The 23612-nt window shown below is 44.2% G+C and overlaps 1 protein-coding gene across 1 annotated transcript; it reads left to right on the forward strand.

Moving 5' to 3' along the window:
- Positions 1-1033: 1033 nt before the first annotated feature.
- On the forward strand, positions 1034-11399 carry zgc:73226 (uncharacterized protein LOC402792 homolog). The gene is made up of 6 exons (XM_063210842.1): positions 1034-1249; positions 3914-4073; positions 4488-4578; positions 5096-5172; positions 7836-7985; positions 10153-11399. The coding sequence occupies exons 1-6, from the start codon at positions 1213-1215 to the stop codon at positions 10199-10201; spliced, it is 564 nt and encodes a 187-aa protein (XP_063066912.1). The 5' UTR covers positions 1034-1212; the 3' UTR covers positions 10202-11399.
- The last annotated feature ends 12213 nt before the right edge of the window (positions 11400-23612 follow it).

A 23612-nucleotide genomic window follows, 5' to 3' on the forward strand; every position in this document is an offset into this window, starting at 1 on the left:
TGGTCACATCTGAAGTAGTTTACTTCTAACAAACGAGAGTCAAAAATAAAAAAGTGAATATTGAACAACTAAAACATTCTAGAGTTCCGTACAGAGTGGCAGTGTGTGTAGGCCGACACCAATAAGATGCATCTGTCTAAGAAACATGATTGGCAATCAAGCCAGCCATACATACTTTCAACTGTATCGGAATATAGCCTACATCTAAACACGCACACACACACACACACACACACACACACACACACACACACACACACACACACACACACACACACACACACACACACACAATTTCACACAATCCTTAAGACTGAAACAATGGATGCCAATGAAGTACATTCTTTAAGAAATAACGTGTAGCCTACTTAAAAATCATATGTATGCCCTATCATTTTAAAAATGAAAATCATATAGGCCTGTTATATTCGCCTACAGCGTACATCCTACTGTAGGAGCATTTTGTAGGCTATTGTTATATGAATGTGGACATCATTGTCGATTTTGTACCAAGTAATCTTATCTGTGTCTTTGTTATGAGATGGGGTAGGCTATCATGTAGTCCGGCTTAACTAATTCTTTGCCAAGCTTACATTTAGGTTGCCATGGCGTGCCAGGGACGTTAGCCATCAGGGTGAAATGGGTTGAGGACAGACAAGAGATTAAACTGGACCATCTATTAAAAGCTCGTTGCAGTGCAGGTGATTTCCAAGGGAAAGCATCAACTCTGGCGCACGAGTGGGCTGACGTATTTCATATTAGCTGGTCTGTACGTGCGCTTCCCCCATACCCAACCTTCCACCAGGTAATCGATGTCCATGGCAAATGGATAGCTTACCGGTATAAATAGTTATTAGATTTAACAGTTTTACTGCACTCGTAAATAAAGAGGATAGAGGGACATCCTGCGTTGGCCGATCATGAAGGCAATTGCACAAGTATTGCACCTCCCCAAAGTGTCCCTTCCAGCACCAGTATTGTTGTTTACTTCCGACACGTGGGAAGAAAAGGAAGTCAGAGGGAGGGGGAGGGGGATTAAAGGCGATCTAATAGAGTTGGCATATAACGTGGACAACATAGAAACTGGTTGGGGAAAAGGCAGGGAGGAGGCATACGTCGTGGTGCAATACTACAATATTCGAACTGCGTGCTTGTGTTTGTCAGTGTCATCATCCTTCTGCAGTTCGTCGACGTCTGTGTTTTCTATCCGTCATGTCAGGGTCCCAGTCACCAGATGACACCTTGAACGGTAAGCGTCTTCTTTTTAAACTGTGTCCAAAATGGGGTTCGCGTAAACGTTTTTCTGATAGGGTCCCCGGGAACAAAATTCAAAGATATTCACCAACTGTACAAGGTCAAATGACTGTTTGTTAACGCGGGCTCAGAAAGTACTGTTATGCAACGTCACCACTGGACACTTTCTCAGACAAACAAAGGAGCTGTGTCATATTTCTCACAAAAGAAGCACACATGAGGACGGGTATTTTGTTAGTCAATATCCCTCATTTTACTCAAAGTCTATGTTACAGTAGCCTGTAGTAACACTGTAACTATGTAACCCTGTTTGACTTACTGTAACGAAGGCAGCTAAGGCTGTTGACTTTGTTAGTGGTATTGTTTTGTCAGTGCCACCACGTAAACCCATTAATGACTGACCTGTTGGCATCGCTCTAAGCCAATTAAATGATAGAGATTTACCCACACTTATAGCTCAATGAATGCCCTAGTGTTCCGCACAGAGTGGCATTTTGTGTAGGCCGACAACAATAATGCATCTATCTAAGAAACATGATTAGAATCAAGGCAATCAATCCAACCATACATAGGCACTTTCGACTGATTGTAACTTAGTTCTATATCGAAACACACACACACACACACACACACACACACACACACACACACACACACACACACACACACACACACACACACACACACACACACACACACACACACACCTTACTCTTGGTTTATTTTGTTAAATTCACAGTTAGGTAGGCTCATGGCCCAGGAGTTTACAGCAGTTGTTCTTGCTGTACCACCAATGCAGCATAAGTTAAAGTGGTTTGGTGCTATATTAAGCTTAAGCTTAGATTTGTTGTTATATTATCATCCACATTTTTGTGAGGTAAAATATTGCTGTTGTTTACAAATGGCAAATAGAAATCCAAGAGTCATCTTAAGCATGAAAACATTACATCAGCAAACAGCAAAAACCATGGTCAGACATTAATAAGTATAATATTTATTTTTCCACAGTAGGCAACCACAGGCATTGGTCAAGGCCACAGTCCATGGTTATGTCACAGCTGCTCTCTCTAGCGGGAAACTGGGGCAATGGCACAATCCCCCCTCCCATCCCCCCTGTTTACTGTAACAAGCTGCAGGCCCTGTTCTGCTCTCTCTCTCTCTCTCTCTCTCTCTCTCTCTCTCTCTCTCTCTCTCTCTCTCTCTCTCTCTCTCTCTCTCACCCTGCACTCTCTGTACAATACTGTATGTATGTATGTAAGTGCTTTATTTGGACTTGGACATAGTTTGTTTTGTGCCAGCCTAAGAAAATGGTAAAAGGGAGGGGGGGGGTGCCAGAGCAACAGAGAGAGAGAGAGAGAGAGAGAGAGACAGAGAGAGAGAGAGAGAGAGAGAGACAGAGAGAGAGAGAGAGAGAGAGACTGAATGAGAAACAGGAGGGGGGTAGTAGTTAATCTCCCACAGAAATAAAGCCTTACGTAAACAGATGTACTGGCGGGTCTTGTTTGTGCGGCAGGCGGGCGGGCGGGTGGACGGAGGGCTGGTTATGTGGCCTGGGTTGCTGCCGGGGCTGCAGTTGTTTGTGTGCACATGCAGCCATGTGTGTTTATAATAAACACTCCTATCAGGCCAGAGGAGGTGGAGCTCACAGCACACCTCAACACGGAAGGCATATAGCCTACCTTCCCTGCTGCCCTCCAGCTTGTTGGCCCCACTATCTTGTCTCGTAATATTGATGCACCTGTTTAGTTTAGTTTAGTTTATTAGGATCCCCATTAGCTGGGCGCAGACCCAGCTATTCTTCCTGGGGTCCAACAATAAAATCACACACATTTAAAGGTTGTATACAGTTCTGTACATTCATTTAAGCATCATCCATTGAAAATAAAGAAAGAAAAAAAGACCACGACCACGACCACACACACACACACACACACACACACACACACACACACACACACACACACACACACTATAAAAATAGGTAGTTACAGAAGTCATTTGTAATACCCAATTCATTACTGTGTCAAGACACCTGGGAAACATGTCTTCCTCAAAACAGTGCTTATAGCAGTGATTCCAAGACTGGTGATCGAGGTACTGCAGGGAATGCTCGTAAAGGTGGTCGTAAACCCCCATACACATAAGCTTACTCTGGACATGTTTGATAACACAGCGAAAATGATCAATATTGATTTGTGAGGTTAATAAGTGTATTCTCACTTGTCCTGTGCTGATTTTCAAATTAATTGCAATGTTAATGGGTTAAAATGCCATTTGAAATATGATGGTGGAGGTGGTTTGAGAAAATATTCATTGGTCTAAAAGGGGGACCCAGCAGAAAAGGTTTGAGCGGTTTAAGTGTCATCACAACAAGAGCAATATGAGCTGCCAAGCTAATTTTAAAGAGGGTCATATTCATTGTTTGAGATGTGTCCATGCATGATGGTCAAAGTCAGGGAAGTTGACAAGGCGAGCAAAGGGTTCAATTGTTGTCCGGGGCCCAGGGAGACGGGGCACAGAATTGGGTCCCCATCACATTGTATGCAATGAAAGTGAGGCCCTTTCAGATGATTTTGTCCCTGGCCCGGCCAAAGCTGTCAGCAGCCCTGGTCAGAGTGTCCTCAGGTGTATGTGACTGGCTGTGTGTGCTGTCTGTCAGGGTCATGGGTGGAGTTGGAGGGTCTGGTGGTAGCCGCATCGTCACAGAGGGAAAGCCAGGCAGGACCACAGGACACTACCTCTCTTCTCCTCCAGGGGGAGCTGGAGAGGATCCTACAGGAGGCACAGCTGGAGAGCGAGAGGAGTAGTCACACCGACAGGTAAACAACACAACACATTTCAACATCGCTCAAGATGAAGCTATTTCAAATTATTAGATTGATTTATAGTTTGAATTAATGGACTGTCCAATTAGCAATGGTAATTCTTCTTCTCTAGGAGTAGATATAGTACATGTGCAAATAGGTGGCACATGATTTAATCACTCAATGATAGTTTAATGAATATAATGTATCCAAAGTGCATTTCCAACAGGGGCATCCTATTCACTTGGATGCGAAACTGGAACTTGACTGGTAGCGCTTCTGTATAAAAATGACAACAATATTGAGGGGACAGGGATTACAAAGTGGCCATAAAGTACAGTATGTAACGGCAACATACACCTCACTAACATGTCATGTGCGATGTGTGTCTGTGTGTGTGTGTGTGGGTGTGTGTGTGTGTGTGAGTAGTCCTCCACAGATCATAACTCCACGAACCTCCCCCCGACCAGCCAGTGAAGGCAGTGGAGGCAGCAGCAGTACAGACGTCATCACCATACAGGTTATCCTTTACATCCACATGTTTCCAACACAAGTGGCGACTGGTGGCACGAAACCCTGATTAGCCTAGCTCTCAGCTGGTTGGTACTCTCAGATACACACAAAGCAGGGGGGTGGGATCCAATAAGAGACGCCTCATTTCTGCGTCACGGATTTGCATGAGAAGGTCCGGAAAACCTTGTCATTTGACCACAAGCCACTTTACTAGCCTACAAGGACACCTTGAAACGAAGCAACCAGAATGGTTTTTTTTTTAAACAAACATGCTGTCCACACAATGCATTCAATAATAATGGTGAAAGCAGCAATAGTAATGAAATGACACTGAAAGTAGATTGTTGATATAAATATTAAACAAAGAATAGCTATGTTAAATTCATTAGAGACAAAGTAAAAAATGAACAACTTTCTGGACATACTATTAGGACAAAACACTAAACGCAGCACATAAACGACAGCGACATAAGCAAAAACAACATGCTGATTGTGATCTTTTTGTGTTTCCCATCATGCTTCAGTCTGATGACAGTGACAGAAGAGTGAGCGCCGAATGGGTCTGGGATTGGTCCAGTCGACCGGAATACCTCCCTCCCAAGTAAGGATCCATCATTCCATCCCTGTGTTTTTGGCAGTTTGCACTTTTAGTGTATCTGTTCGTACTTTTGTCTCATTATAGTAAGTCAGGAACAATACTTCTTAAAGGTGCACTGTGTGGGATTGTGGCCAGAGTAGGTATTGCAACCATGCTGTGCATGGATACTGTGCTGTCTGCTCCCAAATTTGATCTTTTCATGTACATTTACTAAATAATGAACTAATATTTAATAGTATTTGCAGCTAAAAATGTCTGGAAGAAATTCTGGCAATTCAATATGGCGGACAATGGAGAAGATCCACCTTTTCATGATAAGTGCAATTTTCCCAGTGATAATGAATACGTAGAATTTGATAGTGGTGCTAAGAATTCATGAAAAAAGTAACATTTGTGAATGAGCAGCATGGATTCTTGAAATACACTACTAAAAATATTAAACAGTGCACCCTTAAGACCTTAGTTAGACTGCATTTTACATTCTCAATGTTGACCTCCTAAGCCTATTTATCTATTCTCTAATGCATATTATTAATATACTATTCTAGTATAGTATAGTATTCTAGTCTAGACTAATAGGCAAGTCACATTTCCTAAATTTATTCCATTCCCACGCCTAGGTTTTGAAAAAAAAAATCCCTGTCTTTTTTGACACTTTCTACCATTGTATATCAAACTCAAAGTTAAATTCAGTCAGCTTTATTGTCAATTTCTTTACATGCACCAGACATTCAAAGGAATCAAAATCACATTTCGCACTGTGCCATGGACAGACAAAGACAGGACAACAGTAAAGTGCAAGACAGGATAACATGTGGTGATGTTTTAAGTGGTGTCAGGTGTTCTACTTGCTCTGAATGTGACCATATCGAAAAAAGTGAGGTAGCAATACTTCACTAGTTTCCATTTCCTTGATAGATTCCTCAGCTATCTCTAGGCTTTGAAACATAGCCTTTCATCTGATGCGCTGTTGTCTTACCTGTCCAGGGACTGCAGATGGAAATTAGCTATATAGCTATAATCTGGCACAAGTCATCTTTCTACTTCTGTAAACAATGTCTATTGTGCATGGTCCCTGCTGAACTAAACTAAATAAACTAAACTAAACTTACAATGCAAGGAAACATATTAAAAGTGTGAAATGTGAGGTGAAGTCCTCTCACAACGTAAAATAGCCAGATAAGAGGACATAGAAATGAATATTGTCTACCTAGTGCCATAAATGCAAGCTGATAAGAGGACAGAGCATAACTTGTGGCACTCTACAAAGACTAGATGTTGTTGTTGCCGTTGCACGTGTCAGAATCAGTGTTATTCGAGGGCTAGTGTTGTCCGCACGGTGCCCAAAGAGGAGGCCTGGGGATAAGCAGCCGCTGACCTTTGAGGCTCTCACTCGCTCTCGCTCGCTCGCTCACCCAACAACAAGTCTCCTCCCTCCCTTCCCTCCGCTCCGTCAGAGGATCAAGTAAGAGGATCACGTTGTGTGCGTAGACTGAAATAAAGCTGCATCGGAGAGTGACTCAGCCACTCCTGTCCTGACTCATTCACATTCAGAGTCGGAGTCGGACGTGACTGGCCATAGGTGCCCTGCATGCCCGCATGGAGCATATAGTTAGAGAACAGAGCAACAACAAAAGGGGATGTGGCAACAACAGCTGAGGGTTGGAGAGCACAAAGAACCTCATGCACCCACTGTACTGTATTGTGTGTGCTGTGCCCATTTCATAAAAGGTACAATGTGCTATGTGTCCATTGTCCTTGAGGTTGTTTTCAAACATTAATCAGGGGAATCAGTACAATGAGTTATCTGTGTGTTATTGAATGACCAACTAATAACATCGAAATAGCAGAAATATTGCCAAACTGCATTACACCTGACCTACCATTACTTTTCAGGCTATTTTTACTTAATTTACAAATTTTCTATTAAGAATTAGAGAATGAGTCCCCAAAGAACCATGCACAAGGCTGTGTTTTCCTTTTTATGTCAGTCATCTCAGAGGATTATGACTAGAGGTGTATATTTTTCCCCCCATTTACCGATTCATATATCAATTCACAGGCTATGATACAATTTAGGCATGCATCATAAATTATTTGTTACAATTGGATCCAGTACGGGTCAGTTCATAGGTCACACAGACTGATAGCTAAAACATCGTTGACAGTTTCTCTTTGGTACAGCATGAAAAACCTAAAACACCTCAGGGTTGCAGTACAATCAGTTTACAAATATCCTTAATATTCACCTCTGCCTGAACAATGTTAGTGTGCAAGGCTATTGCCCATCAGTATTTATGACTAAAGAAAAAAAAGAACAGATAGGAGTTTGAATTCATTCATCTTGAGATACTCAGAAACAAGGGAAAAGATAAGAGGAAAAAACAACAAAAAAGGAGGCAGGCTGATATGTGTGATGTGTGCTACTGATATGCATGGCACGTCTCCAATTCTGTGCTGTCGACATCCATCAAAAAGTGGTGCCCGTGTGAAAGCCAAGCCCAGCCTCTCACTTGGGCATTTCTTTTTTTTCTCTGTTAACTTCAAATGAAAGAAAAAAAATAACAGTGAGAGGCGGAGAGCGCTCCAGTCGTGTCTTTTTTCTATCAAGTTGCGCCGCGTCTAGTCTGGTCTCGTCTACTCACCTCTCGCTGCTCCCCCTCCAGGGAGTTTGTGTTCCACCACCCCAAGCAGTCGGGCACGGCGCTGAGTGTGAGGAAGAGCGAGGTGATGAAGAGAGGCCTCTTCTCCTCCGACATGCTGCTGCTGCTGCTGCCCTCCCTGCTGGCCTCGCACGCCCTCACGCTGGGACTCGGGTAAGTCGGCGGGAGAGGTGGGAGGAGGTGGGGGAGGGGGTGGTGGTGAAAGGTGGAGGGCAAGAAACTGGGGTGAAGGTGTGAAGGTGAGGAGGAGAGGAAAGGGGGAGCTGGTCGAGGGCAAGAACTTGTGCACTGCCGCAGACGTTGGGACCCGGGCAAAGCGGGAGGGTGGAGGAGGAAGAGGGAGGCGGTGGTGAGAGGTGGAGGAGGAAGGGTGGAGGCTAGAAACTGGGGTAAAATGGTGGAGTGGAACTGGAAGGGGGAGGGGGAGGTGGTGAAATGTGGGTTGTGCGGAGGCCATGAACTTGCGCACATTGGGACTATGGCCAGTCGGGAGGACATAGGAGGAGAAGGAGGTGGTATAAGGTGGAGGGCAAGAAACTGGGGTAAGTCGGAAGTGTAAGCCGGATGGTGAAGGGCTGTGCTTTCCTTATAACAAAGATGAAGCTGCAATGTGTAACAAATTGATGTAAGAAGAGGATGTCGGGAGAGATGGGAGGTGGGGTGGGGCTGAAAGGTGGAGGGCAGGGAACTGTGGAAACTATCCACTTTCTCCACTTATATCTGTCATTTTGACTGAATACATGATCTAGCCATCTTGTAATGTAGTAAGTAATGTAGTTATTATGAAATGTGTTGTGGTGTCAACAAAGATTTCGGCAAAATATGCTTAAGAAACAATTGAGTTGATGGAGGACCAATGCCTGAACTGCTTACCAGTTTCAACCAGATCTGTACTTTGATGGGATTAAATCACATATTTACATCTGCCTTATATACATGTAGCACATCTACATTCAGCATGATGACATCAGCAAGGTCGTGTTGAATGAAATAATGCACACTATTATTTGTAGACTATGCAATTATTATTCCCTATTGTCGATAACCGTGGGCATTTATGATTTAGTGCTTCCAAAGACCTTGGAGGTTAGAAAGCTCCTGAGCCACAATAGGTGCTGAAGGGAGAGATGTATAACCATATCGACATCGCACTTGCCACCTTTAGTGCTTCCTCGTCCTTATCTGGTAATGGCCAGAGCCTCAAATGCAAATTAAATCAGAGACAAAGTATTTTTGGAGTGCCATATAAAATGCTCTCCAGGGATCAGCATTGATCTAAAAGCAAGGCCACGTTTCGACGCTTCGACTCTCTCACTTTGAAGGCCCTTTTCCTGGTCAATACGTGGCCTCGCTTTGATTCACATGCACCCTGGAGAGAGGTCAACGTGGTGTTTACCTCGAAGGATCCAGGTCTAGTAGGAGATTAGAGATGAGCCTACACGCTGAAAAGGAAAAGGCATGTAAGACATTTAAACACACTGTGCAAGTAATCACAGGCGACACTTAAAGGAAAAGTTAAAGTAAAAGATCTTTTATTACTGTGGGTAGAAAACAAAATCATAAAAATAACACATCTATGCTACTTGAGTGCAATAACATACGGTAGCAGCGGTGAAATAATACTCAGAACATGGGCAGAACCCAGTATTTAGCATCAACTGTGTAATGTCAACCCGATAAGAAAAACTGATGGGTTCAACAGGTACTTGTTTCGGTCTTTTACAGATGGAGCAGGGTGGAAGTCAATAGAAATTTGTAAAAGTGTATAGAAAAAATAGCCTTTTTAATGTTTTTACCTAATTTTATTCTTAAGGGTCAAATACTCAAATACTATGTTATAATTATTAAGTTATGAATGAGGTATGCTTTTGTTATAAGTGTTGTTCTTCACTGACTTTGCGGTAAGCCTAAATGTTTACAGTCAATTGCATCTACATTTTTTTTAACATGCTTAAGCCGAAGTGGCACATGATTGATTTCTGGCTGCCATGCAATCCATCATGATCTACGCAGTTTAACCCACGCAACTCAATAGTGCAGTGGCTCAATACTTCATTTCTTATCTCACTGTCTCTGTCTTTCTTTTTATTCTCTTCTTCCTCTCTCTCTCTCTCTCTTTTCTTCCCCATATCACCATCTTTCTTAAAACTCCTCTTATCTCCACCTCCTCTCTCTTTCTCCCTCCTTGTTTTCTATGTTCCCTCTTCTTCTTCTTCTTCTTCTTCTTCTTCTTCTTCTTCTTCTTCTTCTTCTTCTTCTTCTTCTTCTTCTTCTTCTTCTTCTTCTTCTTCTTCTTCTTCTCCTCTCTCTCTCTCTTCAGGATCTACATCGGGAAGCGCTTGGCCTCCTCTTCGACCAACACGTTGTGAACTTTCCCTTCCCCATTCCTCCCCTCTCTCTTGGTGGCAGCGCTCCTTCTCACAGAGATCTCTCGCTGCCCATATAGTCTCCTAGCCCCAAACTCTCCAGACCCATATCACGTCTGCATCACCAACCTAAACGGTCCAGTTAATTGGAGTGACCTTGGAGATCAGTCACAGTCTGTGTTCTTCCTTCCTCTCCACTGCCTGTCTTTGCCCCATATGTGAGTCTACAATGGGAAGGATCATTTGCAGTACATCTGTCTATTGGGCTGGCTGATTCTACGTATGTATGTATGTACAGTATGTATATGCATATGTATGAGAAGATATGCCCATCTTGTATTGTGAATTGGAGTAGTAGGAGGTGTTTTTGTAAACTTGTCTTCAAACTGTGCTGAATGTAAGTTGTAATGTGTCTGTGTTGTCACATGTCATAGTTAATTCAGTAAGTTAACTCTGTAGGGGGAGGATGTAAAGGGTGCCTTTGCCTTTACATTCAGTTGGGGCCATTCAAGCCTGTACATCAAATGAGGAAAAGAGGAGAGAGAAAAAGTGTGTGTGTGTGTGTGTGTGTGTGTGTGTGTGTGAGAGAGAGAGCGAGATAGACAGAGAGAGAGAGAGAGAGAGAGAGAGAGAGCGAGATAGACAGAGAGAGAGAGAGAATAAGCAAAGAGAGGGGAAGCAAAAAAAAACAGGAAAGACAGTTTTAGTGGCAATTCCTTAGACTCCTCTCCCCAACCTTCCGAATAAAAAAGTGTGTCACCCAGGGACAGATGTGGCCACTATCCTCTCCTGAGGACACACACAAATCTAGCGCCCGAGAGATCACACCCAAGGTAGGAGCAGGGGAGGACGGAATAGAGGAGGGGAAAGAGGAGGAGGAGGAGGAGGAGAAGTGGAGAAGTGGCGATTGAAAAGGGATTGCGGGATTGGAGTAGGATATTGGCTGAAACAGGTGGTGTAAGGAGAAAGAAAGCGCTTACCAGCCTCATCCTGACAGGTGTGGATCATGAAAAGAAAACGGAGGGTGTGTGTGTCTCGGTGATGCCTGCAGTCTCTCCTGAGTGTGTATGGGTATGGTGTGTGTGGTGTGATGTGTGTGTGCTAGGAGTGAGAGTGAGAGAGACTGTGAGATTATGGCTGTATAGGTTTTCTCACCAATGTTGAAAGTGACCACATTAAATCTATCACTCCTCACACTTTACTCTGGCTTTACTTTTTCCCATTTCATCTTTGGTATCCAGAAAAGGGGTTGTTTATTTTAGCAAAGAGATGCCATAGCATTACAACTTAACATAAATGCTGTATAATAGTCAGTGATGTTTCAGTATTAGCAGGGTCAGGGTGGCGCAACGACAGCCAGTGCCAATATTGTATGGATGTTTTGTTTGTTTTTAGTGGACTATCTAAGAAGCATATTCATTGCAGCATATCAACAACCAATTACTACAAACTGTAATTAATTTATGGCCATTAGTTGTGTTGCACTTCCTGATGTTTGAACCCAAAAAATGTCTTTGACCCATAACCATATGTTTGACACGAAATAGAAATGTATCCTGAGAATTGCTGATTTGTATTTACCAAAATGCCTTTGAAGAATTTAACAGTCAACCACCCTCTCCTGCAATGGTGTTTAAAGAATATTTTCTTCAAGCAATATACCAGCGCAGACAGCAGGGAGTGCTAGCGTCATTTTATTTAATCTATGGTATTGGAGCTGCCATCTAAGGACACTGGCACAAGCTGCACACATTTCCGAGCCAAATCATTTCTCACCTGGGTATTTGAATACAAATGAATCTCAAAGACAATGACACATAGATTAATACAGTATGCACCTGTTCCTACCCCCCTAAAATGAGCCTGCAGTTACAGCCAAGTATTAGTGGGATTGGAATTAAGTCACTTTAGCTGGGGTTATCCAAGGCTACCTCAGGATAAAAAAAAGACAAGTACACTCACTCGGCCACTTTAAAAAACACTAGAAAATAAAATGACGGGCTCCACAAGGCATATGATTAGAAAATGATAGTCTTCAATGTGGAGAGCACATCAGCAAGTTGCCCATAATTTTCCACAATCAAAATGACTTATGAGCACAAGGCAGTTACATCACTGGAACTGCAATTTAAAACAGCAGTTATTTCAAATTCAAATACACACTGATTAAGGCAGCCTTTGCGGACAAAGTGAAAAAACCTAAACCTCAGCCTTAGATTTTCAGCCACATTTTTTTACAGCACATTTCACCAGTTATCACTAATGTTGTCCGATGCATGGCACTTAATGATCTGATGAATGGCCGAGGCATCCCATTGAAGTAGTGCCTGTCAGTAAAGTTTAGGTTGCATTTACTTGACGTGTCGCTGCATAACACATTCATAGCAGCTGTTGACTGTTTCGTAAGACATTCATACCAATTTTTTTATAAACATGGAAGACAAAAGGACAGCAACTTGTCAAAACAAAAGTTCGACAACTGCAAAGCAGCATTGCTATTTCTGTTCTGAACCTGTCCTGATTGCATCCAATCTGGGTGTATGTGCCAGGGACAGAATATGGTCAAGCAAATATTTTTCATTTACTGTAAATGTTCTGTCCCTGGCACTGAAGTAAATCTAGTATGGATTAGAGGATTCAGTGACATGTGGCAAGCAGAATTGGCATGTTTTAGGTGGGTGGACACACATTATTGTCCGACAGGTTAGGGTTAGGAATGGGTTTTGGTCTAGGAACAGTTCGACATGTTTATAGGTTGGTAGACACACATTGTTCACTGGCAGATGAGGTTTAGGAATGATATTTGGTATAGGCACTGTTCAACTAAGTGCACTCAGAGTGGCATGTGATACATGCCCCTATGTCACTAACGCCCTCTCAGTAATCATTGAGGGTTCAGAACAAAACCCACTATGCTGCTTTGGATAACTTTTATTTTGACTGTCCTTCTGTCTGCTAGGTTTATGAAAGGTTTGGTATAAATGGGTCATGAAACATGAATCATGAATGCTTCATACAGACTTTATAACAGCTCCTATGTATGTGTTTTGCTGGGACGCGTCAAGTAAAGGGTTACCAAAGTTTGTTTATGAACATAAGCTTACACTATGACCTACATAGATTTCTGTTCATACTTTGTACGTACATACTACAGGGTCAGTGGAACATCCTTCTTTATTTCACGGTTTGAGAAATGAGTCATTGTATCACTTACACCGAAAGGCTTGTAAATGTTCACCGCCACAATATTCCAACCAATTCCAATTCCAATTTCTTATACTGCATAACAACGGCAAAACTGCAGGCTGTCTTGCAGGTGTACGAGGTCGGCAAAGCTTTTAACAGTTTGATTTCCTAAGATGTTCTTGCATCACCACATTTGTTTTTTTCCCTCTCACAAAACTTTTCATATTTGGCTTCATGGTGTTCTCTGAATTCTTCGGGGGGAACTTCAAGCAGTATAACTTTCCTCTTTTTTTGTCATTTAATGAATTCACCTTAAAACTGCACTGTGTGTCCAAAAACAGAGCAGTTCTTTCATCTGCCGCCCCCATCTCCACTCCCCACTGCTTTCCCTACCTCCATTGCCACGCCACAGCATCCTACCCCCGGGCCAACCAACCAACCAACTTCCTCCTCCTCCTCCTCCTCCTCCTCTTTCTCCAGTGGAGCGTAGGAAGGAAAGTGCTTGTGTTTCCCCCCATGGATGTTGTGAGGAGCAGGGACCGCTGTGACCTCCTCCGGAGGTGTTGATGTTGGCCCCAGGGTTAGGGGGACACACGGGCTCCGTGCTGGGCTGCTGTCTGTCTCTAAGTGCCTGCTAGCTGCTGGAGATTCCCACAGGAGACCCCCTACCACCGCTACCACCACCACCACCACCACTACCACTACCGCCTCCTCCTTTGCTACCTCTGCTGTTGTTCCACTGTTGTCACTCACCCTCTTCCTGTCTCACCCTCTGGTCATTTGGGACAAAACATTGAAAAAAAGACTGAAGTGACATATGTTGATCTTTTTTGGGGGGTTGGGGGGTTGGGGTGTGTCGTTGTGTTGGCACGTTGATGCATCTGACAGGTGTAGTAGTTTACCATGTCTGCCTGGTTAGTCAGGTGTTACACTCAACTTATTTATCGCTGACATCTCTGTTTTTGTCCTTCCTGCCTTTCTATGTAAATCAAAGCTGCAAAACAGCTACTCATGAAACCCTTCACCTGCGCCAATCAATGAACAAATCTGGCTTAACTGAGTAGGGGAGCAGGGTAAGAGTGAAGGCCATATATGAACATTAAGCTGCATGGGGTGTCCTCTCAGTGTCTCTCTGCCACAGCGTCTATCTCGCCGTCTAGACTTCTGGAATCTAGACATCATCATACAGTATGTGCATTCACAGCATGTTTGTAATGTCAATATCAACATGCACTGGTGCTGTTCCACAGGGTTGCACTATGAGCTTGTGGTATCAGGGTCACACATGCTTCATGGTTCACATGAGAGAAGGAGAAAGAAAGAGACTCATTGACTCTGTGTGTGTGTGTGTGTGTGTGTGTGTGTGTGTGTGTGTGTGTGTGTGTGTGTGTGTGTGTGTGTGTGTGTGTGTGTGTGTGTGTGTGTGTGTGTGTGTGTGTGTGTGTGTGTGTGTGTGTGTGTGTGCATAGGTGTGTCTGTGTGAATGTGTGTGCATGCGTGCGTGTTTGTGTGTGCGCGCACGCATGCACGCACGCACACACACACACGTGTGATTCTACCAGCATTTTATGAGCACAAATCAATGAGAGTACCATGTCCCACAGGATGCATAAAGCCTGCATGCGTGTTCCAAGCAGTGGATTCGAGCAAAGGTCAGTGGCGAGCGAAGGGTTAATTTGGGAGGAGACACCCGCGGCCAGCGCGATGGAGGTAAAGCCCATCTTAGAGGATTATATCTGGCCAGATAATGCATCTTCATGTCTGGCAGGCTCTGGTAGGCTCTACACCTCAGGTATGGTGGAGGCGAGGGCCGCTCGCTGGCTTAATGGCAGTTTGGAATTCAGAAACATGCTTCTTGGCTCTTGTTTTTGCTTGTCCACTATTCAAACTGTCCTTTTTAACTGCTCAGGAATGAATGATGGAGAGGGGCGGAATTAAATTAACGGCATCTAGAGAGGAGGGAGAAAAAAAAGAAAATGGTGGATGATGGCTACACTCTTCATTGGCTGGTGGAGGAGGGGGTAGTGGTGGATGAATCCTAGGACTGTGGTTGGTGGGTAAGAAATGATCAAGATGGGAAAACAGGAGATGGGCACAGAGAAAAGCAAGATGGGGGGAGAGAGAGGGGGGGGGCAGAAGAAAACAGCAGGGTTGCATTGATTGCCCTGACTCAGATTGTCCTTCAGACAGTGGATGAGTTGAGAGGGAAAATGGCTTCAGAGAAATGATGGTTCCAGAGTGAAACCACCTGGTCCTGTCCCTCTTATGCCTCTCTCCTGGCCTCCATTTCCCAAAACACTATTCTGCAAATCAGGTGACAAAACGTTGTGTTTCCTTATAACCTTGTAAAGCTACGAGTCCACAACAGTGTAATTTGAACAGGTGTGATTTGTGTCTGACTTGTATTTTGGGCAGAAAAATAAAGTGTTTTGGACCTCAATCCTCCAAAATCCTCTTAGGAAGGGACTGTGCACATGCACCTATGAACCCTAGCACATTTTAACCTGATATGCAGCACATAAAATATAGCTCACAGAGTTTTGGAGAATGGGGCGGGTGTGGCATAGCTCAGTTTGTCCTAACCCTTTGGGATGCGCGTACTCTTACTTCACATGAGGACAGAAAGAGAGAGAGCTCAGTTATTTCAAATGAACATTTTTGAGGAAAAACACAAAAAATCTTAGAGATGTAAAAATATTAGAGATGTAAATTGACAATCACAAAGTGATGTAGAGATGCAGCACTGCTGCTGATCTGTGTGTTACAAAGCAGAGAAGGTTACAGCACATCTCAGGGAGTTTTTTCTTTTTCTTTTTAAAAAGTCTGCCGAATGCCAAGGAAACGTTCCCGCCTTTCATGCCAAGGTGAGGAGGGTCGCTGTCCAAATCCCATTCATCATGTCTGGATGCTTAAACATTGTTGGGGAGCATAAGTAAGAAACAGAAAACCAAATGAATTTTGGTGGGGATGATGGAAGACGGGTGAGGGCCGGGCTGGGGAAAAAAACATTGAAATGTAGCATAGAGGAAGACAAAGGGACTAAACTTTGTAAGTGACTGAGGGAGGAAGAGGTGGAGAGAGAGAAAGATGCGAAAGAGAAACTGAGGTGAATTGTAGAAATACTGAGTTGTATGAAGTAGAATTAAAAGTAATCTTGAAATTACAACACCCGTAGTATGATATTTATATCCCCGAAACGCGGAGCGTTGGGGATGTAATGGTTTTGCGTGTGCCGCCGCGTCCGCTGCCACGTCCGCTGCCACGTCCGCCGCTGTGCTTTTTTGTTTGGCCTATAACTTCTGACCGGGTGGATGGATTTGTCCCAGATTTGGTGTGTGAATGCTCTAGGGTAGGTTCATAAACTGATTCGAGTTTGGAGGTTAACACTGTCAAGATGGCTGAATTCAAGATGGCCGAATTTTTGTTTGGCCCATAACTACTGACCGGGTGGATGGATTTGTCCCAGATTCGGTGTGTTAATGCTCTAGGGTAGGTACATTAACTGATTAGATGTTGGAGGCCAGCACTGTCAAGATGGCTGAATTCAAGATGGACGAATTTTTGTTTGGCCCATAACTTCTGACCAGTTGGATGGATTTGTCCCAGATTTGGTGTGTTCATGTTCTAGGGTAGATTCATGAACTGATTTGATTTTGGAGGCCAACACTTTCAAAATAGCGGAATTTTCATTTGGCCCATAACTTCTGACTGGGTGGATTGATTTGCCTGATAACACCTTATTTTCACCATTTCAGTGAATCTACCACATTAGGTAGAGTGTAATAACCATTGTACAATATTTAATACCATGTAATACTAGTGTGATACCAGTGTAACAATATGTACTACCACTTACACACAAATGCTGTAAGTACAAAATTGGTACATGGGCATTCGCCACAATGCCCAGGGCCCTCCTGTATTGGTGGTGGGGGCCCTATTGTACCATTGGCAAGCCGTATGGTGGGCCCTATAGGTGTATTGCCCTGGGGCTAATGTGGGCAATTGTTCCGCCACTGCCTACCACTAGAAATGTAATTATATCTAAGAGTTCTAAGAGAGAGAGAGAGGGAGAGAGATGAATTGGAAAAATATCTCTTTACTGTCAGAGATATAAAGCAGGTGCAGATCCTGACCAAATACAGACTCAGTGACCACAACCTTGCTCTAGAAAAAGGCAGACGACAACAATCATGGCTGCCAAGAGAACAAAGGATATGTGCTCACTGCACGACAGGTGAGTTCGAGGCAGAGGCGCCCTTCTCCAATGCGACAAATATTAAAAAATTAGAGAAGCGCACTTTAATAAATTTAACCAAGTAGTCCCAGGTTTCCTGGATCTGAACACAGATAAATTATTATCTATCTTACTGGGACAACAAGGACAGACACCAACGCTTGCTGCCAAATATGTCAGTGCATGTCATAGACAGAGGGACATTGAATAGACACCACAAAAGCCACTACACACACACACACACACTCACGCGCGCATGCACACACGCACACACACATTCACACACTCACTCACGCGTGCACACGCGCGCACACACACACACACGCACACACATTATGTGTATATGTATTAATAAATTAGTACATGTTTACTGCATAAATTAATTAATACATGTTTACTGTATTGAATTAGTACATGTTAACCATATGTTAAGCTTTGGCAATACATTTCCCTTTTGTCATGCCAATAAAGCCCATTGAATTGAATTGAATTGAATTGAATTGAGAGAGAGAGAGAAAGGGGAAAGTACTAAGAGTGAGGTAGACAGAAATGGAGAGAGAGAGACTGAAGTGAGGGAAGGATGGAGAGAGGAGAAGAGGGAGGGGTAGAGAAGAGGTCAGGCAGAGACCGTGGCTGTCTCTGTCCTTTGAGTCAGGGCACATTACCTGCTTTCTAACGATGTGTTCAAAATTCATAACCATCACCAGCAGAGTGCTAAAGTAACGGTGCTCTGCATACACACACATTTGGTTACACACACACACACACACACACACACACACACACACACACACACACACACACACACACACACACACACACACACACACACACACACACACACACACACACAGAGAGAGAATCATACCTAGAAACACACCAGGGGTACAAAAATCAATAGACAAAAACATACACTCAGGCAGGAATAACAACGAAAAAGCATTTGTGTGAAAAAGTCTATGCACTGGGACATCTGAGTGCACAGCTGCTTGCACAAACACAAACACACCTACACACACACAGACAAACATGTAGACACACAACTCAAACACACAGAAAGACAGACAGCACAAGCACACACATTGATATACATGGCTTTTAACACACACTCTTACCACCTCGGTGTACTTTGGCGCCACTAGAGAGACGCAGATCTCCATCCATCTCTATTTTTCATACCACAGACTCTCTCTGTTTTTCTTCTTCTTTTACACACGAGCAACTGCACAAACACACACACACACACACACACACACACACACACACACACACACACACACACACACACACACACACACACACACACACACACACACACACACGTGCACACAGATAGACACACACAGATAAACAGACAAGCACACAAATTTCACCTTAACGGCAAAAGGCACACTCTATCTCATGGAGGCAAAACGAGAGAAAGAGATGCGCCCACACTCGCGGCTTGGCTAGAGTGCCCAGACCGTCCGTCTGTCTTTTAGATGTTGTTTATTCAGTGCCAGGACAGGAGTCGCGCATGCTTTAATAGATGGGGGCCCATGTTCGGAACGGATTCGGGGATGGGCAGCGGCGGCGGAGCAGTTTAGGCAAAGCCACACAGCCCCATCCATCATCCACGGCTCAAGACATGGCTCACTGATACAGACCCTTCCGATTCTGGACAAGCCTTACCGTCTGCCCATTTGCTGGACGCGTCCGGCATTAGAGGGGAATGGGGGGGGTGTGGTAGAGCGAGGGATGATTGATTGGTCGATCTGCGTCGGCCTTACAGCATCGCTTAGGACGCACCTTGGTTGCCGGGCAGCTATCGGCGCTGATTTATGACCGCCGCCACAGAACTTTTGTTTCTCTGAAAGCACAATTTGACGAGTGGGAGAGAGAGCGAGAGAGCGAGAGAGATGGCACATGCGCGGGAGAGAGAGCGAGAGCGAGAGCGAAGGACCGATGGACCCCAAACTCATCATTATGGGTGGGACATTCAATGATAGGCCTTGCAGTACAGCTTTCGGCCACTAGAGGCCAGACTCTTTCTTCGGTGAGGATGATGAAGGGCATCTTATCAAGTTTAATTGTAAAGTGGGGAGCTTATCGGAGCTATTGAGTGGCTACGCTTGAATGTTGTGTGTTTACTCTTGGAAGTCTTTATCATGTTTTTTTTTGTCCTGTCACATACAATGAGATGCAATGTCCTTGCCAGACCAGAGTCATGCTCCCCTTGGCAGCCAAAAGAGATACTGCTCTGGGCTGGCAGTGTTTTCACCTCCCCCCACATTATACCTACCCCCCGCTTCTCCACCTCTCTTTTCCACAGACTAAACTCATCTCTCTGCTCATTCAGACAGGATAAAGTGTTCTAGCGCTTACCCAAAAAATAGAAAGACGGGGGAAAAGCCAAGCAGCGTAGAGTTGTGCTGGTGGTGTGTGAAAGTGCTGTGGGCGAGGAAATGGCTGTGAGTGTTTTTGCTGTGGTACCAAAGTCTGTTTGGGGGGCTGAAATGAGACTGTCTGACTGATAAGACCCGGCAGATAAGCTCTGTTGATGATGAAGTGCCGGTAAAGCAAGCAGACGAGCCAGCGATAAAAATGGAGATGGAGCAAGAAAAAGACATTTTGACTCTTTCCTGATGATAAGTCATAGACGATGCTGACGACGGCAATGAGAGAAAAAAAAGATGTCTTCTGATGTGATGTGATGTGATGTTTTCTTGGTTGGAGAGGAGTTGAGCTGTCATGCTGTGAATTACATGCTGTGTGCTGTCTTACTTTTAGGACTGTGGAAGTTGCAACATCTCCGGGATGTCAGGTTGTGGACCAGAATGCAAGATGTATATCTCTGAAAAGTGTTTTCAAGTGCAAACACCAATACAACAGGCCAGGAAAGTATCTTGGCACAGAAAATGATATCAATGACTACTTCAACCATTAAAAAGTTGGCCTGTTCCATTGACCTTCTATGTGGACGGAAAAAAATATTACACAGTGTTTCCAATTCTCGAAAAAGCCACATCCACTTGTACAAAATAACCCCTCTACCTCACCAAACAATTCATTCCGGAAACGTCCTGATAAGCACACCCTGCCACAGCAGCAGCAGTGAGAGCGGGAGGACAACATCCGGCGAATGACACATCTTTTGCCACCGGTTTGCGATGCTGAGTCATAGACACACGGAGGACTGTTTTGGGCCCCATAACAAGCACAGACCCACAGCTCACTCCAGACACTCGCTCGTTATGCAGAGGGCACACTCCACTGGAAACGCTAGCTGGAATATCGCTCACGCCATCAAGGTCGTGACTTTGGCTCCTCACGGGGCGGGCGGACGTACCATACAAATGCATGTGCTGTGGCAGAGCCATCCAAAGTATATTTAGAGATGTATATGTATGTATACGCATGCCAAGCCATTTCATGCAAATGCGCACACGCTCGAATGGCTCATGCAGAATTCCAATGCGCGCAATTAGGCGAGATGCAGCCTGCATTTGGACACAATGTCTACATGTTTATGTTTCCATTCGAATAATTCATGAAACTGAATGGATGGGGGCTGTTGTGTGTTTACGTATGTAATCATTCTTCACTTGAATTAATTTATCGCTCCAATGCCTGTTGTGTATCATGCTCACATGTGCCAGTGGATGGTCTGCCACATAGCCGTCATGCTGGAGAATAGAGCGTTAAGTATGGATGAATGGTCCGATTCCAAAAGAGGTGGGCAGTTTAAACTACATTTTTGTTTCTCAACATACAAGTAACAAGACAAGAAAAAAATGGAAATATTGTATGTGGATTTGGAAGGGTGTGGTTATGGATATTTCGGAAACGCATCCATTTTGGCCTCTTGTTTAGATTTAGATGCCTTTTTGGGGGCAGTCTCAATGGCATGAGTCGCAATGAGGGAGTCACAATGGCAGAGTTTTTTTTAATTTACATGTGGGTGTTTATATGCAAACGGATAAAACATATCAGGGTTTAAAAATATCTGCATACTTGTAGCCAAGGCCTTTGACCTGATGTGGATGTGCATGTGGATATTTTTGAAAATGTATTGGCTTTGACCTGTCATTGACACGGAAACAAAGCTTTACAAATCTCCTTTAAAAAAAAAATCTCGATATGTGTAAACAGCGACTTAGTTCCACCTCCTTACCTGATTAAATGTATTTACTGGCAATGGTTTGGACCAATGAAGACAAATTGTTGAAACGCATAGGCATATAAAGCCTGTGGAAGGCATTTATAGCCAGTGGAAGGCTGTCTAAATATAAAGAACCGAATTGAGTACTTTTACTGGAATGTATTTTGGTCTTTGACCCAGTGTTTTTGTGTTCTTATTTACAAAATAAATGATCTTGATATGCTGCGTCATCGGCGTGGAGATGACAGAAGAAGCAGGTTTCACATTTTCCAGTGAATTATTCAGGCGGCAGGTTTCAGTGAAGCTTCAATTATACATGCGCAATGGGTTGCTAATTCCTTCGCTGGGCTTTGCTCCCATGCCTCATGGATGCAAATCTATTTTTTTCTCCTCTGTGTGTCTATACAAACATCTCATTTTTCTCCTCCCTCCAACCCCCACCCTCCTCCTCCTCCTCTGTCTTCTCTTTTTTTCCCCCACTCACTCCTCCATCTGTTGTTCCTCTTCTCTTTTGCATATTACACCCTCACTTGCTATTTCTCTCACTCCGTTCTATTTATGTCTGTATCATTCCATTCCTTTCCTCTGTTCCATTTCTTTTCTGTCCTCTCTCTGTCTTTCCCTCTTTTTTTCTGACCCCGGCGATGACCTCAATGTCCTATCGTCTTCCCTCCTCCTGCTGCCCCCCCCCCCCCCCACCCCACCCCCATCCTCATCTTACAGACCTTGTCCTTTCTTTTATGACCCCACCTTCATGGATCTTTTCTGCTCCTCCTTGTCATCTCTCTCTCTCTGTCTTTCTTTCTCTCTATCTTTGTCTTCTTCTCTCTCCATCATTGCAGCTGTGTTTCTTCTCTTTTTAATTAAACAGCGAGCCATGGATGCAGACCCCATCACACACACACAGACACCCTCCCCTCCACCTTCACCTCTCATTCTGTCACCTCCTCTTCTCTCTCTCTCTCTCTCTCTCTCTCTCTCTCTCTCTCTCTCTCTCTCTCTCTCTCTCTCTCTCTCTCTCTCTCTCTCACTCTCGCACGCTCTCTGTCTCTCTCTCTCTCTCTCGCACGCTCTCTCCTGCCTTTCTGCTAATGATGATACACTCAGTCTTGCGCTCCGAAATGCAGAGACAGTGATGGCAAGAGGAGAACAAGTGAGGGAAGATTGAACGAGGGAGGAGAGAGAGAAAGAAGAAGAGAGAGAGAGAGTGAGAGAAGGAAAGAGACAAGAAATATTGAAGGGAGGGCAAGCTCCTGTTCACTTCTACGCTTGTGCTCTCTCTTTCTCTCTCTCTCTCTCTCTCTCTCTCCCCCTCCGCTGTCTCTCTCTCTATCACTCTCTCCCCCTCCCACTCACTCAAACATACACAGGCACGCACGCGAGCTGACAAACACACACACACACACACACACACACAGACACACAGACACGCACACACGTACACACGTACACACGGAGTCACAGAGCTCAGACTCAGTAGTTGGCGGTTTGAAGAGGAGGTTGAGAGAGAGGACAGATGGGCTCCACACACACACCGGAACAGAACGAAGTGCTTGCTGAGCATCACTGAAAGAGAGGAAAAGCCAGAGAGAGAGAGAGAAAGAGGGACAGAGAGAGTCAGGTGGAGAAAGAGAGAGGTTAGACACAAAGAGAGAAAGACAGAGTAAGCATGGGAGGTGAGACAGAGAGGAGATGGAATAAAAGAGGAAAGAGAAAGGAAGAAAAGGAGCAGCAGCGAGCAGAGCGGGAGTGAACGAGAGAAAGAGAGAGAGAGAGAGAGAGAGAGAGAGAGAGAGAGAGAGAGAGAAAGAGAGAGTGAGTGTGTGTGTGTGTCTGCGTGTGTGTGTGTG

Source organism: Engraulis encrasicolus, chromosome 11 (genome assembly GCF_034702125.1).
Source record: "Engraulis encrasicolus isolate BLACKSEA-1 chromosome 11, IST_EnEncr_1.0, whole genome shotgun sequence".
Classification (NCBI taxonomy): Eukaryota; Metazoa; Chordata; class Actinopteri; order Clupeiformes; family Engraulidae; genus Engraulis; species Engraulis encrasicolus.

Coding starts and splice junctions, on each gene's coding strand:
- zgc:73226 (XM_063210842.1), top strand. CDS start 1,213: ATGTCAGGGTCCCAGTCACCAGATGACACCTTGAACG. Junction 4,579..5,095: donor CAGACGTCATCACCATACAG/GTTATCCTTTAC, acceptor ATCATGCTTCAG/TCTGATGACAGTGACAGAAG. Junction 7,986..10,152: donor GCCCTCACGCTGGGACTCGG/GTAAGTCGGCGG, acceptor CTCTCTCTTCAG/GATCTACATCGGGAAGCGCT.